The sequence below is a fragment of the Ambystoma mexicanum genome, chromosome 3p (genome assembly GCF_040938575.1).
Source record: "Ambystoma mexicanum isolate Mex_15411 chromosome 3p, UKY_AmexF1_1, whole genome shotgun sequence".
Taxonomy (NCBI): domain Eukaryota; kingdom Metazoa; phylum Chordata; class Amphibia; order Caudata; family Ambystomatidae; genus Ambystoma; species Ambystoma mexicanum.
The window spans coordinates 173,446,326-173,468,355 of NC_090925.1; the positions used below are offsets into that span (position 1 = coordinate 173,446,326).

At 44.9% G+C, this 22,030-nt stretch overlaps 1 protein-coding gene across 4 annotated transcripts in view; it reads left to right on the plus strand.

Annotated features, from left to right (window-relative positions):
* Nucleotides 1-22,030, plus strand: part of LOC138580215 (alpha-2-macroglobulin-like protein 1) — a 1,347,911-nt gene that overhangs the window by 1,276,697 nt on the left and 49,184 nt on the right. For 3 of the 4 annotated variants that reach the window (XM_069650572.1, XM_069650574.1, XM_069650573.1), the window contains one exon: nt 4,202-4,417. The exons of the other annotated variant lie outside the window; for it this stretch is intronic. In XM_069650572.1, the coding sequence (XP_069506673.1) occupies nt 4,202-4,417 (216 nt within the window). The remainder of the gene's footprint in view (nt 1-4,201; nt 4,418-22,030) is intronic. 4 annotated transcript variants of the gene reach the window in all.

The window sequence follows — 22,030 nt, forward strand, 5'->3', positions numbered from 1 at the left end:
GGGTTTAATGGCATTGATGAGTTTGGTGCTGAATGCTGATGCAGAGGTTATGGCGCGGACTTGTTTGTTCATCGATAGATTTGCATCAATGTGAACACCTAGAGTCTTGACAGAGGATGATGCGGAGATGGTTGAGTTGTCTATGTTGAAGTTGTTGTATTGGGGGCTTAGTTTTGATAATGTTTTTGTCTGGCCCAGGATGAGAATTTCAGTCTTCTCCCCATTAAGACGGAGGCCATTGATTGCCATCCAAGCTTGTATAGTGGCATAGATGTTGTGAAGGGCCGTGGCGTCTTGGTGATAGAGTCCAGATAGGGGTAAAAGTACTTGAGTGTCGTCTGCATATTTTGTATATGCAACACCCATGGAGTCAAGCAGGTCAAAGAGGGGCTTTGTGAAGAGGTTATAGAGGGTGGGGGCTGTACAAGATCCTTGGGGGACACCACAGTTTATAGTGGTAGGATCTGCGTTAGCTGTGTCAGAGTAGACCTGCATGGCTCTTCCTTCAAGCAAGGAAGTGATCCAGGATGCTGCTTGATTAGAGAAATGGGCTGCATGGGTGAGGTGGGTGGTGAGTGTTTGGTGATCTACCAGGTCAAAAGCAGCTGATAGATCGAGAAGGAGGAGCAAGGCAGGTTTGCCTTTGTCCATGATCTGAGAGATTTGATTTTTTAGGTCTAATAAGGCGGATTCTGTTCCATACCCGACAAAGAAGCCAGATTGTCTTTTGCCTATTATGGACTTAGGTTCTATGTATGATTGGATCTGGATGTGAGCTGCTTTGTCCAGGAGTTTTAGGAGGAACGGGACTGTCGTTATCGGTCTGTAGTTGTTGGGTTGTGCTGGGTCAAGTGTGGCCTTTCTTAGAAGTGGCCGCACCCAGGCTTCCTTGAGATTGTTTGGGACAGTTCCTGTTTGGAAAGATGTGTTAATGAAGGCAGTAATCAGTGTTGCTAGGTCATTGGTGCATTCCATGATGATTTTGGGAGGGCAAATGTCTGCTTTGCAGAGGGATGGTTTGAGGTTTTTGATGAGATTAAGGACCTCAGAGCTGGGTTGATGAGTAAAGCCTGTATATATTGTGTTTGCAGCATCCCCCGTAATTTGACAATCTGGCCAAAACGTTGGAAATGCATGGTGGCTCCTAAGTAAAACATGACTTTTAACATGAATAAATTGTATTTAGCTATTTATATAGCGCTTGTTACCCATTTGTATGGCCTCAATGAGCTTTTTCCTGGTTGGAACGCCCTCAGTGACTGTAGTCAATCAGGCTGATTCATGGAAGTTGTACGCCGAAAAACGGGGATTTGTTTGCCAATTCTGCCCGCAAATCCCCATTTGTTAAAAAGGGATTTGCAGGCAGAATGGCACACAAATCCCCGTTTTTTGGCGCACAACTTCCATGAATCAGCCCCAATGTGTCAAGGGGCCTCATTACGACCCAGGCGGTAAGTTACCGCCTGGGTCGTACCTTTACCACCATGGCGTAAACTACATGGTGGTTGGCGGACTTACCGCCCCATTCCGAGGTTGGCGGGGCGGTAAGTCCCCAATCCCCATTTACCCTTCCCCATTCCCATTTTTGCCCCATAGGGCATAATGGGAGTGGGGAAGGCGTTAATTACGCCACCGTAAATTACAGTGGCGTAATTAACAACATGGTCCCTTAGCGCTAAAAGCAGGTGTTAAATCCGCCATGGCGCTAAGGGACCTCGGAATCAGGCGGTAAGGGGCGGCGCTGTTTACGCCGCCTAAACCCCTTACCGCCTGGGTCCTAATGAGGCCCAAGGAAAGTTCTAGAAGTTTTTAGTTTTAGGAGATGTGTGCATTTTTGCTGGTCTAGGGATTGGGTGGCTGGCTATGCTCGACTAAGCAGCCCAATGGTCCAGGCACGTGGGAGGGCTGGTGTCCAGACATTTGGTTGACTAAAAACTGGTCGAAAGACATTTGGTCGACGCAATTTGGTCGAAAACCAAATGGTCGAATTTTTTTTTTATTTATATATATATTTTTTGGGTTTTCGTTTTTTAAAAAAAAGGGTTTTTTAGAGAAAAAAGGGGGTTGGGGAGGGGACCCCCCCCCCCCAAAAAAAAAAGGGGTGAAAATAAAAAAAATACTAATTCCACCATTTGGTTTTCGACCAAATTGGTTCGACCATTTGTCCAGTCGACCAATTTTTTTCGACCAAATGTCGTAGCCGGGAGGGCTCAGTTGAAGTTTGCGATAGAGAGCTATTGTTGAGAGATTCAATGTGTGGGCGGCTATACCGAATTTATTTTTAGTTCGTAGTCCCTGTATGCAAGTGGCAGAGGTGTTGAGGTACGTCTGATGTTTCAGTGTGTACGGTTATGTGCGCTACTAGACCGGAAAGCATAGCCCTATGGCGCCTGGGTGCTTGGTTGTGCCTGAGGCTTGTGTCCTTAGATGCGGTGTAGCTATACGTAACGGAGGTCTTTGGAGTTGTATGGCTGGTGCGATCTCTGTTCCGAACTAACAGGGTGGTCTCATCATTCATGGTCTCTCTGGTGAAAAGGGTCTGGTGGGCGGGGGGTGCTAGGATAAGCATGGCGTGCGTGGGTATATTGTGTTGTGCCTTAGTGGTGGGTGTTGGCTAACCGGGGCTACTTATCTCATTGTTCCGTGGTCTCTCTTGTGGACGTGTCTGGTAGGTGGGTGGAGCGGTGAGAATGTTGCGGGAGTGCCACAGCGAGGGCTGCTGGCGTACCTGGAGTACTTGTCGGGTGGTAGTGTTGTTGTGGGTGGGGTGATAGTGTTTCAGGTGTGCCACAACGAAGGCTGCTGGCTTACCTGGAGTACTAGTCGGGTGGGACTGTTGTTGTGCATGTGGTGGTGAAACTTGATGAAACTTTGAGTGTGTGTGAAAGAGAAAAAAACATATCACATTTTGGGGTGCGCAAAATGCCACTGAATAAGAACATGTGTACAATTGTACAAATTGTTTGGGAAAAGTCACTGTAGCCACTCAGAGCGGGACCTTTGAACAGTAGAGTGTTCCCAAATAGAACCTCATCCTTGGCTTAAAGGGCCTCACCCCAGCACCGGATTAAACTACTAGGGCCTCATTACGACCCAGGCGTTAAGGGTTAACGCCGTCGTTAACCCTTAACGCCTGATTCTGATTTTAACGGCTGCTTTTAGCAGCCGTTAAAATCCATGGCGCTAACCCGCCATGATGCTAATTACGCCACTGTAATTTACGGTGGCGTAATTAGCGCCTTCCCCACTCCCATTATGCCCTATGGGGCAAAAATGGGAATGGGGAAGGGAAAATGGGAAATGGGGATTTACCACCCCACTCACCTTGGAATGGGGCGGTAAATCCGCCATCCACCATGGTGTAAACATAGTTTACACCATGGTGGTAAAGTTGGCGTACTTAGCGCCTGGGTCATAATGACCCCCCTAGTGTCGAGCAGCTGTACACAAAGCATAATGGGCCTCATTACGACCCAGGCGGTCCGGAAATAACGGTGGCGGTAAACCCGCCGCCACCGTTGTTTCCGGACCGCCTGAGTCCGACCCCTGCAGGCGGGAGGTGATGTTCCCGCCAGGTCTGACCTGGCGGGTTTAACACCGCCCGCCTGCAGGCGGACGAGGAAACACCGGCAGCATTACGAGATGCTGCCGGTGTTTCCATGATCCCCATTCCCATCGAGTCCCGTAGGACTCGATGGGAATGGGGATTAACACCATTCCGCCTCTGTGATTCCCGGAAAACCGGGGTTGTAATGCCCCGGTAATTCCGGGAATCATGGAGGCGGAATGGTGTTAATCCCCATTCCCATTTGTGTCATCAGCATGAGTCACTGTTTTGTGTCTCTCATCTGAAAATATGGAATGGCTTTGGATCTTGAGGAGCGAAGACCCTGGATATCGTACGTGGGCAGTTTCATTGAATGTGCTCAGTCCCAGCAGCACTTTCTCACTAAAGATGGCGGCGTTTACGGTTACAGTGCCTACAATGATAGAATCATAATAACGGATGTCGGCTAAATGCCGGGGAATCCTCTGTAAAGGAGGTTGAGCGTGTTTACACTGCGCACCCCATACCATGTAAAATGGCCTATGCAGTGACTCCTCCATGGTAGGTCTATGAAAAGATGCGCAACGCCCCTGTGAGTGTAGGTGTCCTTTGGCTATGCGGTGGTGTGCTTCACTCCTTTTTTGTCTCCCTCAGGACACCATGGAGGCCCTGAAAGCCCTCACCGCCTACGGAGCCAGCACGCATCGAGGTAGAACGGGCATCAACTTGACCCTGACGTCGGAGGGGAAGTTGCTACACGCTTTCGTGGTGAATAGCTCAAACGAGCTGTTAGTTCAGCAGGTGAAGCTCCCAAGCGTGGCCGCCAAATATGAAGCAGCTGTGGAGGGCGACGGCTGTGTCTCTGTGCAGGTGAGTGTCGATGCAGGACAAAGAGCACTAGATGAATAATAACCTCATGTTATTACATAGCGCTTCATGTGGCATTCTTCCTCCTGTTTCTGAACACAATATTAATAAGTATTCAAACTATCCACATTAATGGTGCTCAGTTTTTCAATACAGGAAAGTGGAGGAAAAGAGTCGGTCCTCCCAGAATTGCTGGCTGGCTCCAAGTCTGAAGCGAGTGCTTAATTCACTGAGCTACCTACCCAGTCACGTTAATTAATTCTGCCATGGATTATGTGATACACGTATCAGAATACAGACATCAACAAAGCAGAAACTCTCCTGCAGGCTGGGATATCAGCCGTGAAGGAGTCACTATCCTGTACAAAGTCATACTTGCCAACCCTACAGATTTAGTCAGTAGGCTACTGCTTTTTAAGCAGTCCTAGCACCTTAAGATTTCGTGACAGATACTACTACTTTTTACAGTGACTCTAATGCAGGCTACAGGACAAAGCATGCAACACATTGATTAGTCTGTACAGTGGGCTGGTGGGTGATTACTTTGATTGGGCTCAGACCAATCCACTGAGCTGACAGCCACTTGACTCCGTCCTGCACTCTTGCCGGGACAACCCTTAGGTGAACCACCAGTGAAGGCAAGTGGCAGAGTATAACACCATCACACAGCCTCTGCCTATCAGACTGAGGGGGGTATCAGTCACCATGTCATGCAGTGTTCAACTTGAAATAAATATGTACTGTCTGGGCTGCCACTACAGAGCAGTGGCAAACGTTGCCTACCAGCTCTCTGTGATTACCTTCTGTGAATTTAGATAATTGAATTTGGTGTTAAGTTACCATTCAGAATTATACATTTGTAACATTTGAACATTTTTCTATGTTGTGCTGCTTGATGGGTTGTGTAGTTTAGAATGCTTCAATGGTGCCAACAATGTATGTTTTGTATTTTCCTGTGATGTCATTGTCATGGGAATTATTATTTTTGAAACTTGAAAAATCCTACGTCTTTTTGGTCACATAATGTTGGTAAGTATGCAAAGTAGCACCTGGGTATAGTCAATACTAACACAATGGCACAGAAGGTTTAAAAAAACAAAGGTCTGGAAGGTTGCCCAAAGAGGTCCTAGTCATTCAAACCCTTCCTTCAATCGCATTTTTGGATATGTATCTTCCTATATGATAAGCCCAGACGTGAATCTCTTGCTGCACCTAACAGATGAGGCCCAACAAGGCAGAAACATCGCTGTTGTCACTTGTGTTTCTGTGCAAAGTGCAATTTGACCTGATAGTTTGGGCGGTGGTGCTCCCATTGGTGACAGTACCAGACTGGTTTGCATGTGTCTGTTCCCCTTCTGCAATGGTGCAGCCAGAATAAATACGATGGTGTGGAGGGTTGACCAGCGTAATGCCAGTGGTTAAAATGAATTCTAGAAATTCCACACATCACATTTTTGGTTATAGTTTACATCCACTAGTAATGACAAGATGCTCAATGTCCATTTGCCAGTCCACTGTGCCCTTATAGTCTTAAGAAAGACAGTCTCCATCCTTTGGCAATTCCTTGAGCCCATCTAGGGCTTAACACTGTTGGTACTGGCCCACCTCTCCGCCAGCGTTCGTACAGTCGATTGGAATACTTAGTCTAATCCATCGACTAGAGAAGTGTGCTCACATTTCGGCCCATGCCTCTAAATGGTTCCGTAAAAGTTAGTGCACAAGTAAGGTTTGCCCCTAAACAAAAAATGCCCAGGTTTCCCCATCTACATTACTTTTAACATTTATATTAAAACCCTATATGACATCCTCATCCAACATGAACTAGTTATCATGCATTTGCTGACGATACCCACGTTTACATTAACGTGATGGATCTGCGTTACAAGCTGATTAACTGACTTGATGAAGTCACATCTTGGATGCGGAATAACTCTTGACAAGTGAATCCCACTAAAGTAGAGGTCATACTAAATCCACATCTTAAACTCTTGGCAATCTCTGCTCCCCCATCTTATTTGATATTCCTATCCCAAGGTAAAGAGCCGGGGCTTCTAGTGGCAACAGGATCTGGACATGGATCCCCAAATCAATCAGTTGTTTTACAAACTTTGCCAACTTTGAAGAGTCTCCACATATAATGCGTGAGCTCATCTCCCTGCTGTGATCAGCTGACAGATTAACTCAAAGATTGATTATTGCAATTCATTCTATATGGGCATTCCTGACTATCAAATTGATCAAATGCACCTCATATTTCAACTTCCCTGCTCAGAACCGACTACGGACCTCCACCAATTTCTTCACTGCTTACCAGTTAGATGTCGGATTACTTTTAAGGTTCGCTCTCCCAACTTCAAATGCCTTCCAGGCCCAGCCTCCCTTTACCGTCAACACAAAATAAAACTTTACAGTCTCATTAAATGATCAAGATGTACTTGTGATGCCTATGGCCCAGTTTAATTACAGAGGAGACAGAACATGTTCTGTGGCCGCTACATGACTATCAAATGCATTCCCTTGAGTGATTCGATCTTTGGATGTCTTTTCTCAATTTCGCAGAGTAATGAAGACCTGGCTCGTCTACTAATCACTCTTTTTTCACATCCATGCGTTGGAGTGACAATGCATAATGCCTTGAGACAGCGGTGTGCTCTAAAATACAAATTATAAACTGCAGCTGGGTATATACATAGGCGAGAGGTATAAGCATAGCGTAAGTTGAAGAAGCAGTCCATTGTGCTAACTAGGTGGTGAGTGCGCATGAATAAATGACTTTGGGGTCATTATACGTTTGCCGGTATCCCGCTGGTAATTCCGGCGGGATACCGGCAAAAGGCATTACTGTTCCTGCAGCTTGATATCCCGGAATTAACAGGATATTACAGGCAGCTGAAATACTGGAAAATCCCCATTCCATGGAGTCCCATTGGATTCTATGGAGGGAATTGCTGGTATTACCTGCACCGGTAATACTGACGCTGGTAATACTGGCTGTTTGTTACCAGTGAGGGCCTGGTTTACCCCCAGCTCTTGGCTGAAGGTAAATCAGGTAATCCCCACCGACAAACCTGTACTCTGCCAGTCGGGAAAAGTGCCAGTACACCGAAATACCAGCACTTTTTTCTGGACCAGCAGACCCTGATTGAGTTCTTTCCTGTACGTTAGCAAGGAGGGAGTTGACAATATCATGACAGAGAGCAACATCCGCAGCGGGTGCATAAGGTATCTTTCTCTTAGTTCCCTTACACTCCCATTTCTCTTCTTCTTTATTTCCTGCTGCTCAGGCTGCCGAATTGCACTTTCTCCCCTCTTTTGTTGTTCATTATCCACCTCTTTGTCTCTCCTTCAATATAGATGTCTTACCATTTCTATCTTCCTGCTCTCTTTCTCATTGCCTTCCTGACTCTCTATATTTTTATTACCTCCACCTTTCTCTCTCGCTTCCTGATTGCTCTATACTCTCTTTGGCCTAGCTGAAGGGACTTTGCCTATGAAGTGTTAAGATGGATTTCTAAACTTTGATCTGATGGGCAGAGGTTTAGAAGGCCAGCCTAGTTTCTTGGAACAGGGTAACCTTCTGGACAAGCCAGACCAATCAAGGTAGCATTGGCGGCGGTCAAGACTAGGTCTCAGGAGGGGTGAGGGTGACTGAAAGACCTCAATGAGCTCACAGAGTAAAGGACACTAAACATCACTCCCAGTCAGGTGTATATATATTAAAACTACAAATACATGTATTCAAGGCCTTTGAGTTTCATCACACAGAAATTATCAACAGTAATACCTTTAAACCAATACAATCCTACTAAAATACATATATACAATACTAAGTGGCCTAAAGTGTTAAAAGCACAGAATGGGTCCACAACCTGAAAGGGAAGGAAGCAAGCAGTGCAAATAGACTTTAGGCAGTTCTTTATCAATCAATCCCTAACTGAGTGGCAGTCCAGTCCCTCCGAAAAGTGCAGCCAAGTGCTCAAAAGTACTATTAAATGCTGGTGCACGCAATACTGAAGAAGGGCGAAAACGGGGCCTCTTGCAGGGGCTGTAGCAGCTCAGGAAGGTGGGTAAAGCAATAAAGAACAAGTTCCCACTATTCGTGGAGGGTCTACCCAAAAGGGCAGAACAGGTTGCAGGAGTTGGGAATGGGGCGGTAGCACAGGCTACCTGTGGAAAGTTGAGTGGCCCTCAGGGGACATTTGTGCGTAAAAGTGGATGGATGCGCTAGGGGCCACCGGTAAGGGTTGCAAGTACTCACTGACCCCGGCACACTCCAGACCAAACTTCGCCAGTTGGGTCCACTTCAGTTGCAGGTTCAAATGCAGCAGTTGTGCTGCTCTGTGGGGTTCAGCTGCGGAGTTACAGTGATGATTCCCAAATGTGACAGTGGTAATTTCTCTGCTCCTGGTGGATGGATCAGGCCAGTTTCACTGTAGCAGGCTTCAGGGTCATAGGGGGCACAGCACAAGGCACCTGCGAAGTTCGTCACCAAGGATGGGTGACACAGTAACCGTGTGTACTCCGGTTCGGGCGCTCTCTCTTTTTTCCACACCTGGGAATGCCAAGTTTAGGAAATTCGGTGTGAGAGTGCTGTGAACAAAGTACTTGCGATGTACCAAAGGTCCTGCGAAAGCTGGTCAGCCCACTGGTTGGCCCAGGGACACTTCCGAGAAGGCTTACTTGCAGGGTTTGATGAAGGTGCCGAAAATAGTTGGTCCCACTATTCCAATGGGTCGAAGCGTCTTCGCAGACCTTCCAGTTCGTTCAGATGCCGAGGGGTCCAGCGGGACAAAAGCGGTCTCAGGGTGCCAAACCTTCCAGCGGGTCACCAGCAGTTCCTCGACTCGTCTTCTTAGTTTCAGGATACTTCGATCCTATCCTCGGTCAAGTGAGAACTTCCGAGATCGACCTGGTGTGGGTGATTGGGGCCTTCTCTTATCCAGAATCTCCTTCGTGCCAAAACAATGAGGACCTAATGGGATATCCAGTCACATACAGACACTACAGACGTGGACCAATCATGGACCACTGTGGTCCCAAGCATTCACAGCACACAAGACTCTCTGGCACCCAGGATGTGTATTAGAACCAGACAGTCCCGCCCACATCCTGGAAGCACACACACAAGGCATGCAGAAGCCTGCGAAAGCTTGGCATTTCGTGGGAAAATGCATACCCAAATAAGGACTGACACACTACATTTGACATTCCCAGGTCTGGAGTAAAGTGAGTGTGCCCGAACCGGAGTATACGCGGTTACTGTGTCGCCCAGCCATGGTGACAAGCTTTGTAGGTGTGCTGCTTTTGTGCCCCTCTTGGCCCTGAAGCCTGCTGTAGTAAAACTGGCCTGATCCAACCACCAGGAGCAGAGAAATTGACACTGTCCAGTTTGGGAATCAATGCTGTATCTTCCTTGCTGAAAGAAGCATAGCCACCAAATTGCCGCACTTGAACCTGCAACTGAAGTGGACTCGACTGCCGAAGTTTGGTCCGGAGTGTGCCGGGGGTCGGTGAGTAATTGCAACCCTAACCAGTAGCCCTAGCGCACACATCTATTTTTTCACACGAGTGGCCCCTGAGGTCCTCTCTCGTTTTCCACTGCTAGTGCAACAAACTATTTCCGAACTCTGGAACCTGTTCTGCCCTGTTATGGAGACCCTCCACGAATAGTTGGAACTTATTCTTCACCTCACCCACATTCCTCAGCTGCTAGAGACCCTTGAAGAGACCCTGTTTTGCCCATCTGCATTACCAGATCATGTCATTGAGTCCAGCGATGTATTCGTCTTGCTATTGATGATAGCACAAAAGTCTGAGGAATTTCTATTGGCCAACAAATGCAAAACTGCTTGGTTTTCTTGAATGCGTCTCCCTATTCTAATAGATTTAATACAAATCTTGTATTTTGAGAGAATAGATTTTTGTATGGCCATAGACTTCCCCAGAGTTTTTGAAGCAAGAAAGATCATATACGGCCTTTCTTTTACTTTTCGTTGCCTCTGTCAATCTTATGTCATAGAGGTGGGTATGCTTCTTTACTCCAACAAATTTACCTTTGTCATTCAGGACCTTTAGGCACTGAATTAAGGTAGAATTAAAGTTCCCCACTGAGAATCAGCCATGTGTTGCACCGACCCTTTGTATAAATCTTTTAAGAAGTCAATGAATTTGTTGCAAGCGCAGTGCTCCATCTGACAGCAGGACCCCCCCTGGCCGGAGCAACTAATGCAACACTTGGTTGAATAAGAGTCAAATTGATAAGTACACAAATGGTTAGAAACAAAGGCAGATGTTCACTGTTAGATGTCAACCCGAAGTTGAGAAGGTCACATAAAGGATGCAAGGTTCTATAAACATAAAAGTAGTCGATCTAAGAATGTTTTGACCCGCTGTGTCAAGTGTAAACCTCCAAACTCAATCTTTCCTCTTTGGGCAAACACATATCAAGATCCCAGTTCGACAGGTAGTTGTCCCACAAGATTCCTATAGTGTTTTCATAGTGCGTCAGAGAGGGAAACCTAGCACAGCGGTCTTTAAAATTGAATTCAAGGCATAAAATAAGCAATGGCTTATAGCAATTTGCTTTGCTATTCTGCAGGTGTGCTAATTAAATGGAGACTTGTGTAGCACAGCCATGGAAGCACAGCTCACCCTGCGTTCCTCTCAAACCCTCAGGGCTCTCTCCATGCTCTTTTCACTGCTCACTGCAAGTTCAATGGGGCTAATGTAAATAGAAGCAGACATCATCTCCACCACTCTTAAAAGTGCCAAAGGCCTGTGTAGGAGTGCTAGGCAAGAAAAGTTGTTTATGTTTTCAAATAATTGCAAACCACAAGTAATCAGAATGATAATTTCATTTAGCTAATTATACCCTGTTTGGTAAGCACCAGTATGTGTTACTTTCTTTTTTTTTAAGACAGTCCTTCAAATCCATTCCTAAAAATGTAAGTTGATACATAATGCATAATTACAGTATTGCTGTATAATTCTGTATTGTTGCTCATTTTAGTCTTGGGTACAAATAACGTCTTGCGCATTAAAAATATCAGCACAGAATTGCTAATCAAATAGGTTTGTTTGATAATCAAGTACATTTTAATTAGCAAACTCTGATAATCAATTTTTGAAAACGAATTTATGCCTTGGAATTCATCCGCACATCTGGAATTGAAATCTCCCCCAGTATTATTGTGTGGGAGTGACCCTTCTCTAACCGGGCTGTTTGGATGAATCCTAGTCTAACTACAGCGCCCGAGCCAGGCTTGGCCAGTGGGCTGTCCCCCCTTTCCTAGAAATAGTCCCTATTTTTATATGTTGTGATTATATGTTGTACATCCTGTTAGCGCTATTATGCCTCCGGGCCAGTGACAGGCGCTTTATAAACATAAATAAATAAATAACTAGTGAGAAGGGTGTCAAGTGCTGCTTGGAAGACTGGTAGTTTACACTTGGCTGGGTTCCAATACATGTTTATAAACAACATCACCCTGTCCAAACAAGCATTACAGAGACCAATCGCCAAGAAACCATCATTTTGAGTCTCAATTTTGTAGTGTTTGGAACTCAAATCTAAGTCCACAGCAATAGCCAGCCCACCCGATGGCCGCCCTACACACCTCTGCATGCATTCTTAGAATAGGTAGGAAAGCCCTCCATCTCAAAAGCGTCCACAGCCATAATTTCCTGCAGTAATACTACGTGTGCATTACCAAGAATTCCCATTGAGTCCTTAGGAATGTTCATGTATACAAAACGTTCCATGAAACAACATTTAAGAAATCAGGGTTAAAGACAGTTTGAATTAGATTTGGATTTGTTGAACATCCCAATTGCTGCCTCTAACCAAGACCAGTCTTCAGTGGGAGGAGTGACCTTTGCCCGCAAATTGGGTGCACTACTACCGAGAGCATCCAGTAAAGGCTCTTGAAGCTGTTGATCATTCGATTTTGCGCTACAATCCAGATTCTGGTCCGCTGTCACCAGAAATGAAATAGCTTTTGGTGTGGTAAACTCAAATAGATGGTATCCTAGTGATTTCAGTAGGTTGTGTTCTATCCATACCAACTGAGCCACCAGGTTAGAGGAATAATGGCTTATTGATCTTTGCACCCTTGACTCTGGAAATGCTACATGCTCAATGTCATCTGATCTGAGAGCACGTGACATGGAAATTGACTGGAAAGCTTGAAGTATTTGCCCTCTGTTCATAGACACATAGCCATTTACGCGACTAATAATTTCCCATCCCATGGATTTCCCCAGAAATTTCTCAGACAGAACTGTGACATCCTCAACCGGAGGGACACACCCTTGAACAGAGTTATTTGTCATATAAGCTATTTCTACCATTGGTGGTAAAACCAGTGGCGGTTGCAGGCTGACATTATCTACAAGATCTTCATTGCCATAGTGAGACTCCTCTTGTGTTGAAATATTCCCCACGTCTATTGTGTTTTTTACATAGCGCTCTATCGACAATAGGCCTCAGAGCGCTCACAGAACAGACACAATATAAAACAGAAACTCAGAACACAGAGAGGAAAGGGAGATTGTTAGGTTTCTCCATCGTCGAACAGATGTGTCTTAAGGACATTCTTAAAAATGACAAGAGACACGCCATTTTTAATCAAAAGGGACGTAGAGTTCCAGATCATAGGAGCCCAATGAACAAAGTTTGTGTTACCTACTCTTTCCAGGATTTTACGTGGTTGTTGTAGATTATGTATATCGTTGGAACGAAGATTTCTTTGAACAGGTGTTTTTATGAGTTTTTTTGTTAGATAGGTAGGGGTGGTGCCAGCTAAAAACTTAAAGATCATAACAAAGCATTTAAACTTAATCTGCTGTTGAACTGATAACCAGTGATGTTTTCTTCTGGCTGCTGATATTTTTCTCGACAATTCAATCCAAAAACGGCCCTAACCGCACCATTCTGTATGCTCTGTAATTTTGTGGTATTGCCTTTGGAAGTGGCCATCAGGAGACTGTTGCAATAATCCAGTTTCACATTAATTATGGCTCCTGCAATCAGTGCCAGGTTTTGTTCAGTTAGGTAAGGTCGGATTTGCCAAATAAGGTTAGTGTGAAAAGCACATGTAGATTTTAGGTAAGAAACATGCTTCGTGTATGGGAGATGCGAATCCATGAAAATACCCAAGGTCTTAACATGATCCAAAACTTCAATGAAGCTGTTATTAATCTTACGTTTCTTATAATGTGGATCTAAGTTTCCTATTTTTTGGGGTGTGCCAAGTATTAGAGGTTCAGTTTTTGCTTTGTTAAGTGCAAGGAAATTATTAGCCATCCATTTCTGGATCGCATTGAACACTTCATTGATTCTTATCACATCCTTTTCATAGGAAACTGACAATTCAAATACCAATTGGGTATCGTCAGCATAGTTCATAAATTGGACACCCATCTTTTGAAGCATGTCACAGAGTAGTTTCAAAAAAATGTTAAAGAGCAAAGGTGACAAACATGAACCCTGTGGAACACCACAGGTCAACAGTGTCTTTAAGGAGCTAAAATTACCCTTTACAACTGCAGCCATTCTTGGACCCAAAAACGATATGAACCAGTTAGTTGCTGAGGGAGAGCATCTGCCAGGTGTTCTCAGTCTCTTGGCCAGGAGATCACAATCAATAAGATAAAATGCTGAGGAGAGATCAAGCAGCATAAGCAGTGCAGTATTTCCTTGTTCAATGATGCTGGCAATGTTGGCCTGGAGAACCAAGAGAGCGGTTTTGGTTCCATGCTTAGCCTTAAATCCGGACTGTTCAATAGTCAATAGATCATTTGTATCTATACATTTTTGATACTGTAAGTAAGCAATCTTGTAGATGATCTTGAGCAAGAAGGGCACGTTTGTTATAGGCCTAAAGTTACCAGGAATTGAAGGATCAAGATTTTCCTTTTTTAAGAGTGGCGTAATCCATGTCTCTTTCAAGTCTACTGGGACATAGGCCTCTTCAAATGATTGGTTAACAAATTGCGCTACCCAAGGTGCTAATGTATCCACGTAGTCCTTAAATAGTTTAGCAGGGACGATACCTCCTTGACAAGAGGATGGCCTTAATTTGTGGATAACCTCCACAACCTCTGAAACAGAAACCCTTTAGAAGGAGAAGGAGTCTGGAAGGCTATCAGGCAGATCACTCTTAATCATGTGTGGCGTTAAACGGAATTCTTACGATCTGAGAGTAATTGTTTTCGGCATTCAATAGCCTACTGATGTTTATAATCTTTTTCTGAAAAACCTTCATGAATCACCTGACAACACTTGCCACTCTCTTGGGCTAAGTTAGTAGCCGGTGGTTCTTTCAATTCTTTAAGAATAGCAAATATTTCTTTATATTGGATTCTCTTATTAAGATGTCCTGCTTTGGCTTGAAAAATAGTCGATTTGTAGGCTTTAGCAGCTAATTTATAGGAAGTCAGTGATGCAGCAGACTGATCTTTCCTCCAGAGACGCTCAGCTTTGCGGTTGGCTCTTCTGGCCTCTAGAATATCACTGGAGAACAATTTATTCAAATTATTGGATTTATTATTTTTTTCTGGTTTGAGAGGAGCCAGTTTGTCAAAGGCCTGATTAGTAGCCTTTCTGAACGACTGAGTAAAGGAGTCCAATGATACATGGTGGTGTAGAGGGGGCAGCAGAGGATGGACCTTTTCCTTGAAAGCCTTGCTGGTTACTGCCTTCCTATTGCGCCAAGTTCCCAAAGGTTTGGTTTTCACAGAGTGCTGTATCTGCTTATTAGCAGTATGACATATAAAGTTAACCAAATAATGGTCAGACCAAGCACATTCTAAAATAGAAGTAACATTTATTTGCTAGTTTTTAGCCAGTATCCAATCCAATATATGGCCGGCATTGTGGGTGGGATTTTTTACTACCTGCTGGAAGTTAATGGCCTCAAGTGATGCTTTAAGCTCCTTTGCCATGGAGTCCTGAGGGTTATCATCCCATAGATTCATATCCCCAAGAACAGCAAGAGCAGATGTATCCTTCGAGATGTTACCAATACTGGCCAGAAGATGCTCATCAAAGTTAGGAGTGGGTCTAGGTGGCTGATACAGTAATACAAAACTCATAGAGGATATATGGTTAATGTTGAGTTTAACGTGAAGGGATTCACAATGTTCTAAGTCTGGGATGCTAAAGATGTAGATATTTAAATCCTTTCTAAAGATTATAGCAGCACCCCCTCCTCTTCCCATGGCTCGATCAACTTGGAGCATTGTGTGATTGTGTGGCTATCTGGTCTGGCCAATGATATTACATGGGATGTAGTTTGGGTCATCCAGGTTTCAGTAAGAAACAGGATGTCCAGGTTTTTCTGTGAAATCATGTCCGCTATTTCTATTGCATGTTTCACTATGGATCGAGTATTTATCAGGCAACAGTTAATTTTGTGATGAGATAGAACTATATTATCATTCTTTTGTATCTCCTCGGCATCTAACAAAGTGTTACATAACCTTACCCTCTCACCTTCAATGGCCTTAGTGGTAAAAGTTTGAATGCTAGGATCCGAGATACCGTGTTCCTGCTGTATGATAACATTATTACAGCAGGGGAGGGAGCAGTAGCCAGTAGAGTGGAGTAATTAGTGTCAACTTGCTCTCTGGGGCGTGAGGATTGAGATTCCTCAGAGTTATCCTTCACAAGAGTTCTCGTTGCAATCAAAAAGGAGTCAGCAAGTGGAGATACAGGCCTTAGCTGTGGGAAAGTGTAGCAGGAAGATGATGACATTTGTTCATCCTACGCCGTTTGTTTGGAGTTCTTACCTGAACTCTGTATATTATAAAATGCAATACGCGCAAGCGTGTCTGCTCTGATGCATTCCATCTTGGCCTGTGACTCTTCCTGGGCAGTTTTTAATGTAGTCATGATTTCGGCAAATCCCATATTGTCTACAAATTGTAGGAGGGCAGGCCCGAACCTTAACAGACCTTAATTGGACCGTATCTGACCGTCACCAACGCGCCGGCACGTACGCACATGTTGTGGGAAGATAACGGTCGTGAAACTACAAGTCTGATGGGACTTGTAGTTTTACTTGCAAAATGACACGTGTCAGCCTTCAAATAATGGCGCAGTCAGCGAGGCTGACAACACGGTTTGGCAGCACGGCCCGGGGGGATACTCAAGTACTTCTTATGTGTTTCCAGTAAAAATCAAGTACACAGAGTAAAATTCGATAGAAAACAATAAGATCAGCATAAAAGAAGAATGTACCAATAATTAAAATGACAGCTACACGGCACTTACAGCCGTATAATGGAGACCTAACTGGGTGTCAAGCAAGCAGCTCACCTTATATATGCTGCAAACCCTTATCTGACCGTCCCCACCACACCGGCGCTGACGCGCCTGTCATGGAATTATAACGGTCGTGAAACTACAAGTCTGATGGGACTTGTAGTTCTACCTGCAAAACGATTCCTGTTTCTGTGTCCTGTTCTGCAGGTAACAACCACAGGAATTTTAAAGATGACTTCCTCTTGTTGTTTGGGGCTGGTAAGTTCTTGGACTTCTTCTTCTCAGGCAAATTCCTGTTTCTGTGTTCCTTCCTAGATCGCACATACATCATTGGTTCATTGTCGCAAGAAGCAGAATCATCGACAATTACCAACACATGTATTGTGTCCTCTTCCATCCTCGAAGAATTAGGCCATCCTAGCGAACCATCCATCAACGGACAGCTGTCAAGTAGAGCTGTCGGACTATGAAGTGCCGGGCTATAATTTAAAGAACCACCTTCAATTATGACATTTTGTACTTCAGACTCCCTGTCCAAATACAGACCTCGCTGGATCTTGTGAGACTTCAGTTCCTGTCCCAGTCCCTATTTCCCGACTACTCCATAATTTTGATATATCACAACGACAAAGGATCACAGTTCAGGCAAAGTTCCAAGAACACCAAGAGAGGAGCACCGAACGAGGCAACAAGCCAGGTCCCGCTCCCCTCACTAGCTCGACCCTATGTGCTGCCAGTCCAGGTACAGAAACATCAATCCGTTGTAAAGCACCACGCAGCGAGGAATACACAGAGAACACCGGGTTGCACCCGACAGCGGACGGTAGACGGCAGACTGCAACTGCTCACTTGTGACTCACTAGCCTCTTGAACATTATTATTAAGGCCCAGTTAACTGCATAGTATCTAACTAGGTTGGGCTTTGTGTCCAATTCAAACCATTCGCTGCCTTGCCTTGCTTCTCTGCCTTGGTTACCATAAACCCGCCGAGCCACTACACACTGCCACTTTGCATTGGTACACGCACAATTTAACACGCTATTATTTAGCATGAGGGGTAACATTGCCCTAGTACAAAAGAACATTCTTTCAGTGAGGTTTTGGCATCGTATTGCTAAGCACTAAGGCAAACATTGCCCTGGTGCAAACATGCTTTGGATGATACATTTCTTACATTGAGTCAATGTTGGCCCTAGCGCTGATAGTGTACATAATTGAAACTTGCACCAGAGTAAAGTTTCTGTAATCTGGCCCCAGGTGTCCTGAATAAGTCAAATGATATTGTTAGGTTAGGCATTCTTTATACAGAGTTTGCATAGCTTCTATGTCGAGTTGGGCTGACCATGTTCCATGGGGAGGCAGTGCTGGCGTTTCCACATCCTTTAGATATATTTGCAAGGTCAGAAAGATGGCACAGGTTGGTCAGACTCCGGCCTCCCATGGCTCCTGGGTGTCATTTGTGTTCATTTCAGTTTGTTCATTTGTTGTCTTTCTGGATTTTGCTTGTCTCGGTGATATGAGAGTCTGTGAGGTTCCTGATTGGTGGTGCCAGGAGCTGCAAGGCCGGCATAATCTACATTTAGGGGGCTGCCATAAATATAGCACAACGTCCCACATTCCAGACTATATATTGGAAACATCTATATGCATAATGTCTGATCATTGCTGGGAATGGCTCCCTAGTAGATCCTTTGCCCTAACACACGCACTACTTACAGTCTGGAATCTCATTCTTATGACATTCGAAATTCATTGGTTGATTTTAGCGGTTTTATTGATCCCTATAATAACTCGGTACATTTACAGAGTTTCCATTGCATATGCGATTACGTTATTGTAATGTGATGATTGTACTTTGTGTGTGTATTTGTTTTGTGATGTGTAAAGCTTTTTTTCTCTTAACGAAATCACATGAATACAAAAATAAATAAATAAGTAATCTGAATGTAGGTGGCCGGTGAGCTGTGCAGTGAGGGCAGGTGAGCTGGCTGTCGGACGGCGCTGCCCACATGCCCACCACTCTGTGGTTTGTGGACATCATACATGCATGTCTCTGCAATATCGGATCAGTAATCTGGACTGCATGATGCGGTCTAAGTGCCTGGTGTCGGTGAAGATCTCAATCCTCCCCTTCACGCAAGCCCATTGGTCACGCTAGGGATGATGTGCCAATTTAACAAGATCTTTGATGGGACATACTTGGCCCTTGCATAATTGAACTGGTAACTGGCAGGCAGGGTGAACATATTGCATCCTAACAAAAAATTTTAGACATTTTTTAAATCAAATTTGTATTGGTTTACACAAATCAACATTACATTGCAGGGAACCCGCATACTTCTACTATGCATACCATTTTTATAACATTTTCCCCATTCCCAAAACAATTCCAAAACAACACCTCCCCCCTCCCTATCCCCAACAGTGTTCCGGCCGGATCAAGGAAATCTCTTTTACATCCTCTGTGGTTTTTATTAATCATTTCTTTTCTTATGCTTTGGCTGTTTGCATATCTAGGTGGGCATCCCAGAGCTCGAATGTCCACACGGTTCCACCCATGGGCTACCCTGCCCCTTCACCCAGCTCATTCGCTCATGTTCGGTGGGTCAGGCATAAAGTCCTAACTTCGTGATGGATGGTCAGACACCCGCACCTCCTCCTCTCCCTCCTCCCGCCTATGTTCTGGGTCATATGTCTCCAAACACGGTGCCCACTCAATGGCTTTCATGGGTGTCCTACTATGCAGTATCCTCGTCAATTCCTCCATCATGTATAGGTCCAAAGCCTTTGCCGCCCACTCCATTTTAGATATTTTAAATGGGCCTAGTGGAGCACTTGGCATCGAGTTCCCTTTCTCTTCTGTTACCAATTATAACTACCCCCACTACTGCCATTCCTGCTATCCCCTACCCGCCCCACCCTGCTTCCAGTTACCTCTGCTAATATCTCCCATCTTCAGTAACCGACTTTGCTTTGCCAGAGGCTCTCTCTTTCTCTCTCGCGCTCTCCCTTCGCTCGCTCTTGCTCTCTTTCTCATTATTAGATATACTGTACACATTGTGCAATACAGATCAGGGTAAGGCAGGCAGTGGCACATTCAAGGCGAAGGGGCCCGTGGGCAAAAATGACAGAGGACCCCAGGTGGGTGGGTCATGGAGGCGGAGCCTAGAGTGGGCAGACTTGCACAATGATGAGCTTTAGGGAAAAATGCTTCCATTTTTTAATGTTGTATTTTTTACAGTTTACTGTGTTTGGGGGTCTGCCTGTAGCTTGAGGCAGCTGGGACACCTGGTTAGGCTTTGCTGTCAATGGTGGTAATATTGAATTATCAAGCCTGAAGCTGATGTTGGAAATTATAGGGTTCAAGGCAATAACATGGGCAATGGGAAGGGGCATTACAGGAGGTGATATCGCAGGGTCATTCCTACAGCATGCAGAACCATTTTGTGCATGTCACCAGTGTTCTTACCCCACACACTTGAAATGTAACTGAACATCACAGACTTAAAGGAGTTCACCTTTTAATCTCAAACCATACCAGCGGTTACCTGTTTTTTTTGGATGCTGCTTGTAACACTTGAAAGACCCCTTAACTTCAACCCACCACCGCTGCAGGGCAGTGAATGGAAATGGAGAGCAAATAAGGGCAGGGTAGTGAGGGAGAAAAGGAGAGAAGGAGAAGGAAACATGAACACTGATGGGACAGGAGAGGGGAAGATGCGCGGGGTGGAGATTGGGAGAGAGGGAAGGCAAGAGATGGGGTGATTGAAGGGAGCCAGGCGAGGGTTAAAGGGTGCAGAGAATGAACGAGGGCAGGAGAATGGGTCAATAGTTATGGAGGCACAAGAGTGGGGGAAGTGCAGGAGAAAGAGGAAGAAAGGGAGGGGAAATAGAGAGCAGGGGGTTCAGGAGTGGAAGGAGAATACGGAATAACGGAGGTCTAACGACTCAGGGAGAAATGAAGAGTGAGGAAGTGCCAGATAAAGGAATGGAAGGGATGCAAGTGAGTGAGGAATGGGGAGTAGAGAGGCACCAATGTAGGCAAATGGTGTGTGATATAGGTAAACAAGGGAGGGAAACATGTAGTGAAAGAAGGCGGGTGAGTATGCGAATAGCAGCAAAATGAGGAAAAGAGAGGGATCTTTATAACAAAGAACATTTGACAGAAATGGAGAAAGAAAAAGACAGGAGTGTTAAGGGAATGAGGAAAGAACAGGGGGGTGACCGTGTTCAAAGAGAGCAGGAAAGAGTGGGATAGTAGAGGTAATTGCTAGTAAAGCAAAAAGAGGGGGACAAAAAGAATGCTATATGGGAGAAAATGGAAGCAGGAGGCAAAGGGATAAAAGGGGAGCATATCTGTGAGGCGAGGTAGGCAGGCGCTTGCCCTAGCTCCCCACCTATACGTAGTCACAGCTGCAATAGATACATGAACAGGGAATGATTCAAGTGCAGCCACTTGGACAAGGCTGTATCGAAATGGGCTAAAAAGATCCACATGTTTGACAAAAATCCCCTTTGTGCAAGTTCTCTGTTTTCACCTTATACCAAGTTGGCAGCTATAACAAGCCCAGACAACACCCAAGTTTGGGGAACAGGGCTGGGGCTGGGTATGTATGTAGAATGGCCAATCATCTTGCATTTTGTGGGACTGTCCCAATTCATTGTCTGGGCCCCATTTCTCACAGACAGTCAGCTCGGGGCAGGAATAAGGCTTGACTTTTCTCCTCTGAAGCAGGATCAGCTGTCCAAAGTCTTCCCAGCTTACACTTTTTATTATAGTTAAAAGTACAGGGAAGCTCAGCGCCTTTCCCACTGTCCCCCTCCCAAAACCCCCAGGTTCAGCTTTGTGTCAAACATATTTCAATAAACCGATTAGAGTTTGATGACCCAGACAGAGAGGAGCCTGGGTAAGGACTGTTGTCCCTTAGAAGGTGCAATCAGTGGGTAATAACACATGGGGGAGGGGGTAGTATAATGCTGCATACTGTGTAACATAATGGCTCAAGCAGATTACTTTATATTGAATTCTCTTTTACTGTGAATACCTTTTTAAAAACCAAATTATATTGTTTTTAGGTTCACATTCCTCTGCAGGCTGCTACTGCAATCGTGCATTCAGGGTGGCGGAAATATAACTATACAGGTCTTTTTTGCTTGACCTATTTCTATAACAATTCATGTAATGTCAGGCTGGTTTTTTATGTGATTTGTGTACTTTTAAAGGAGGTGATAGAAAAATGAATTATTTTGTTTTTGGAAACCCAACTTTAAAAAATATTTATGTGCCCTCTCACTGGGAAGATATGTAGTCAAGTGCTTAAATCACAGCCTGGGTCCAAATACTGATTTTA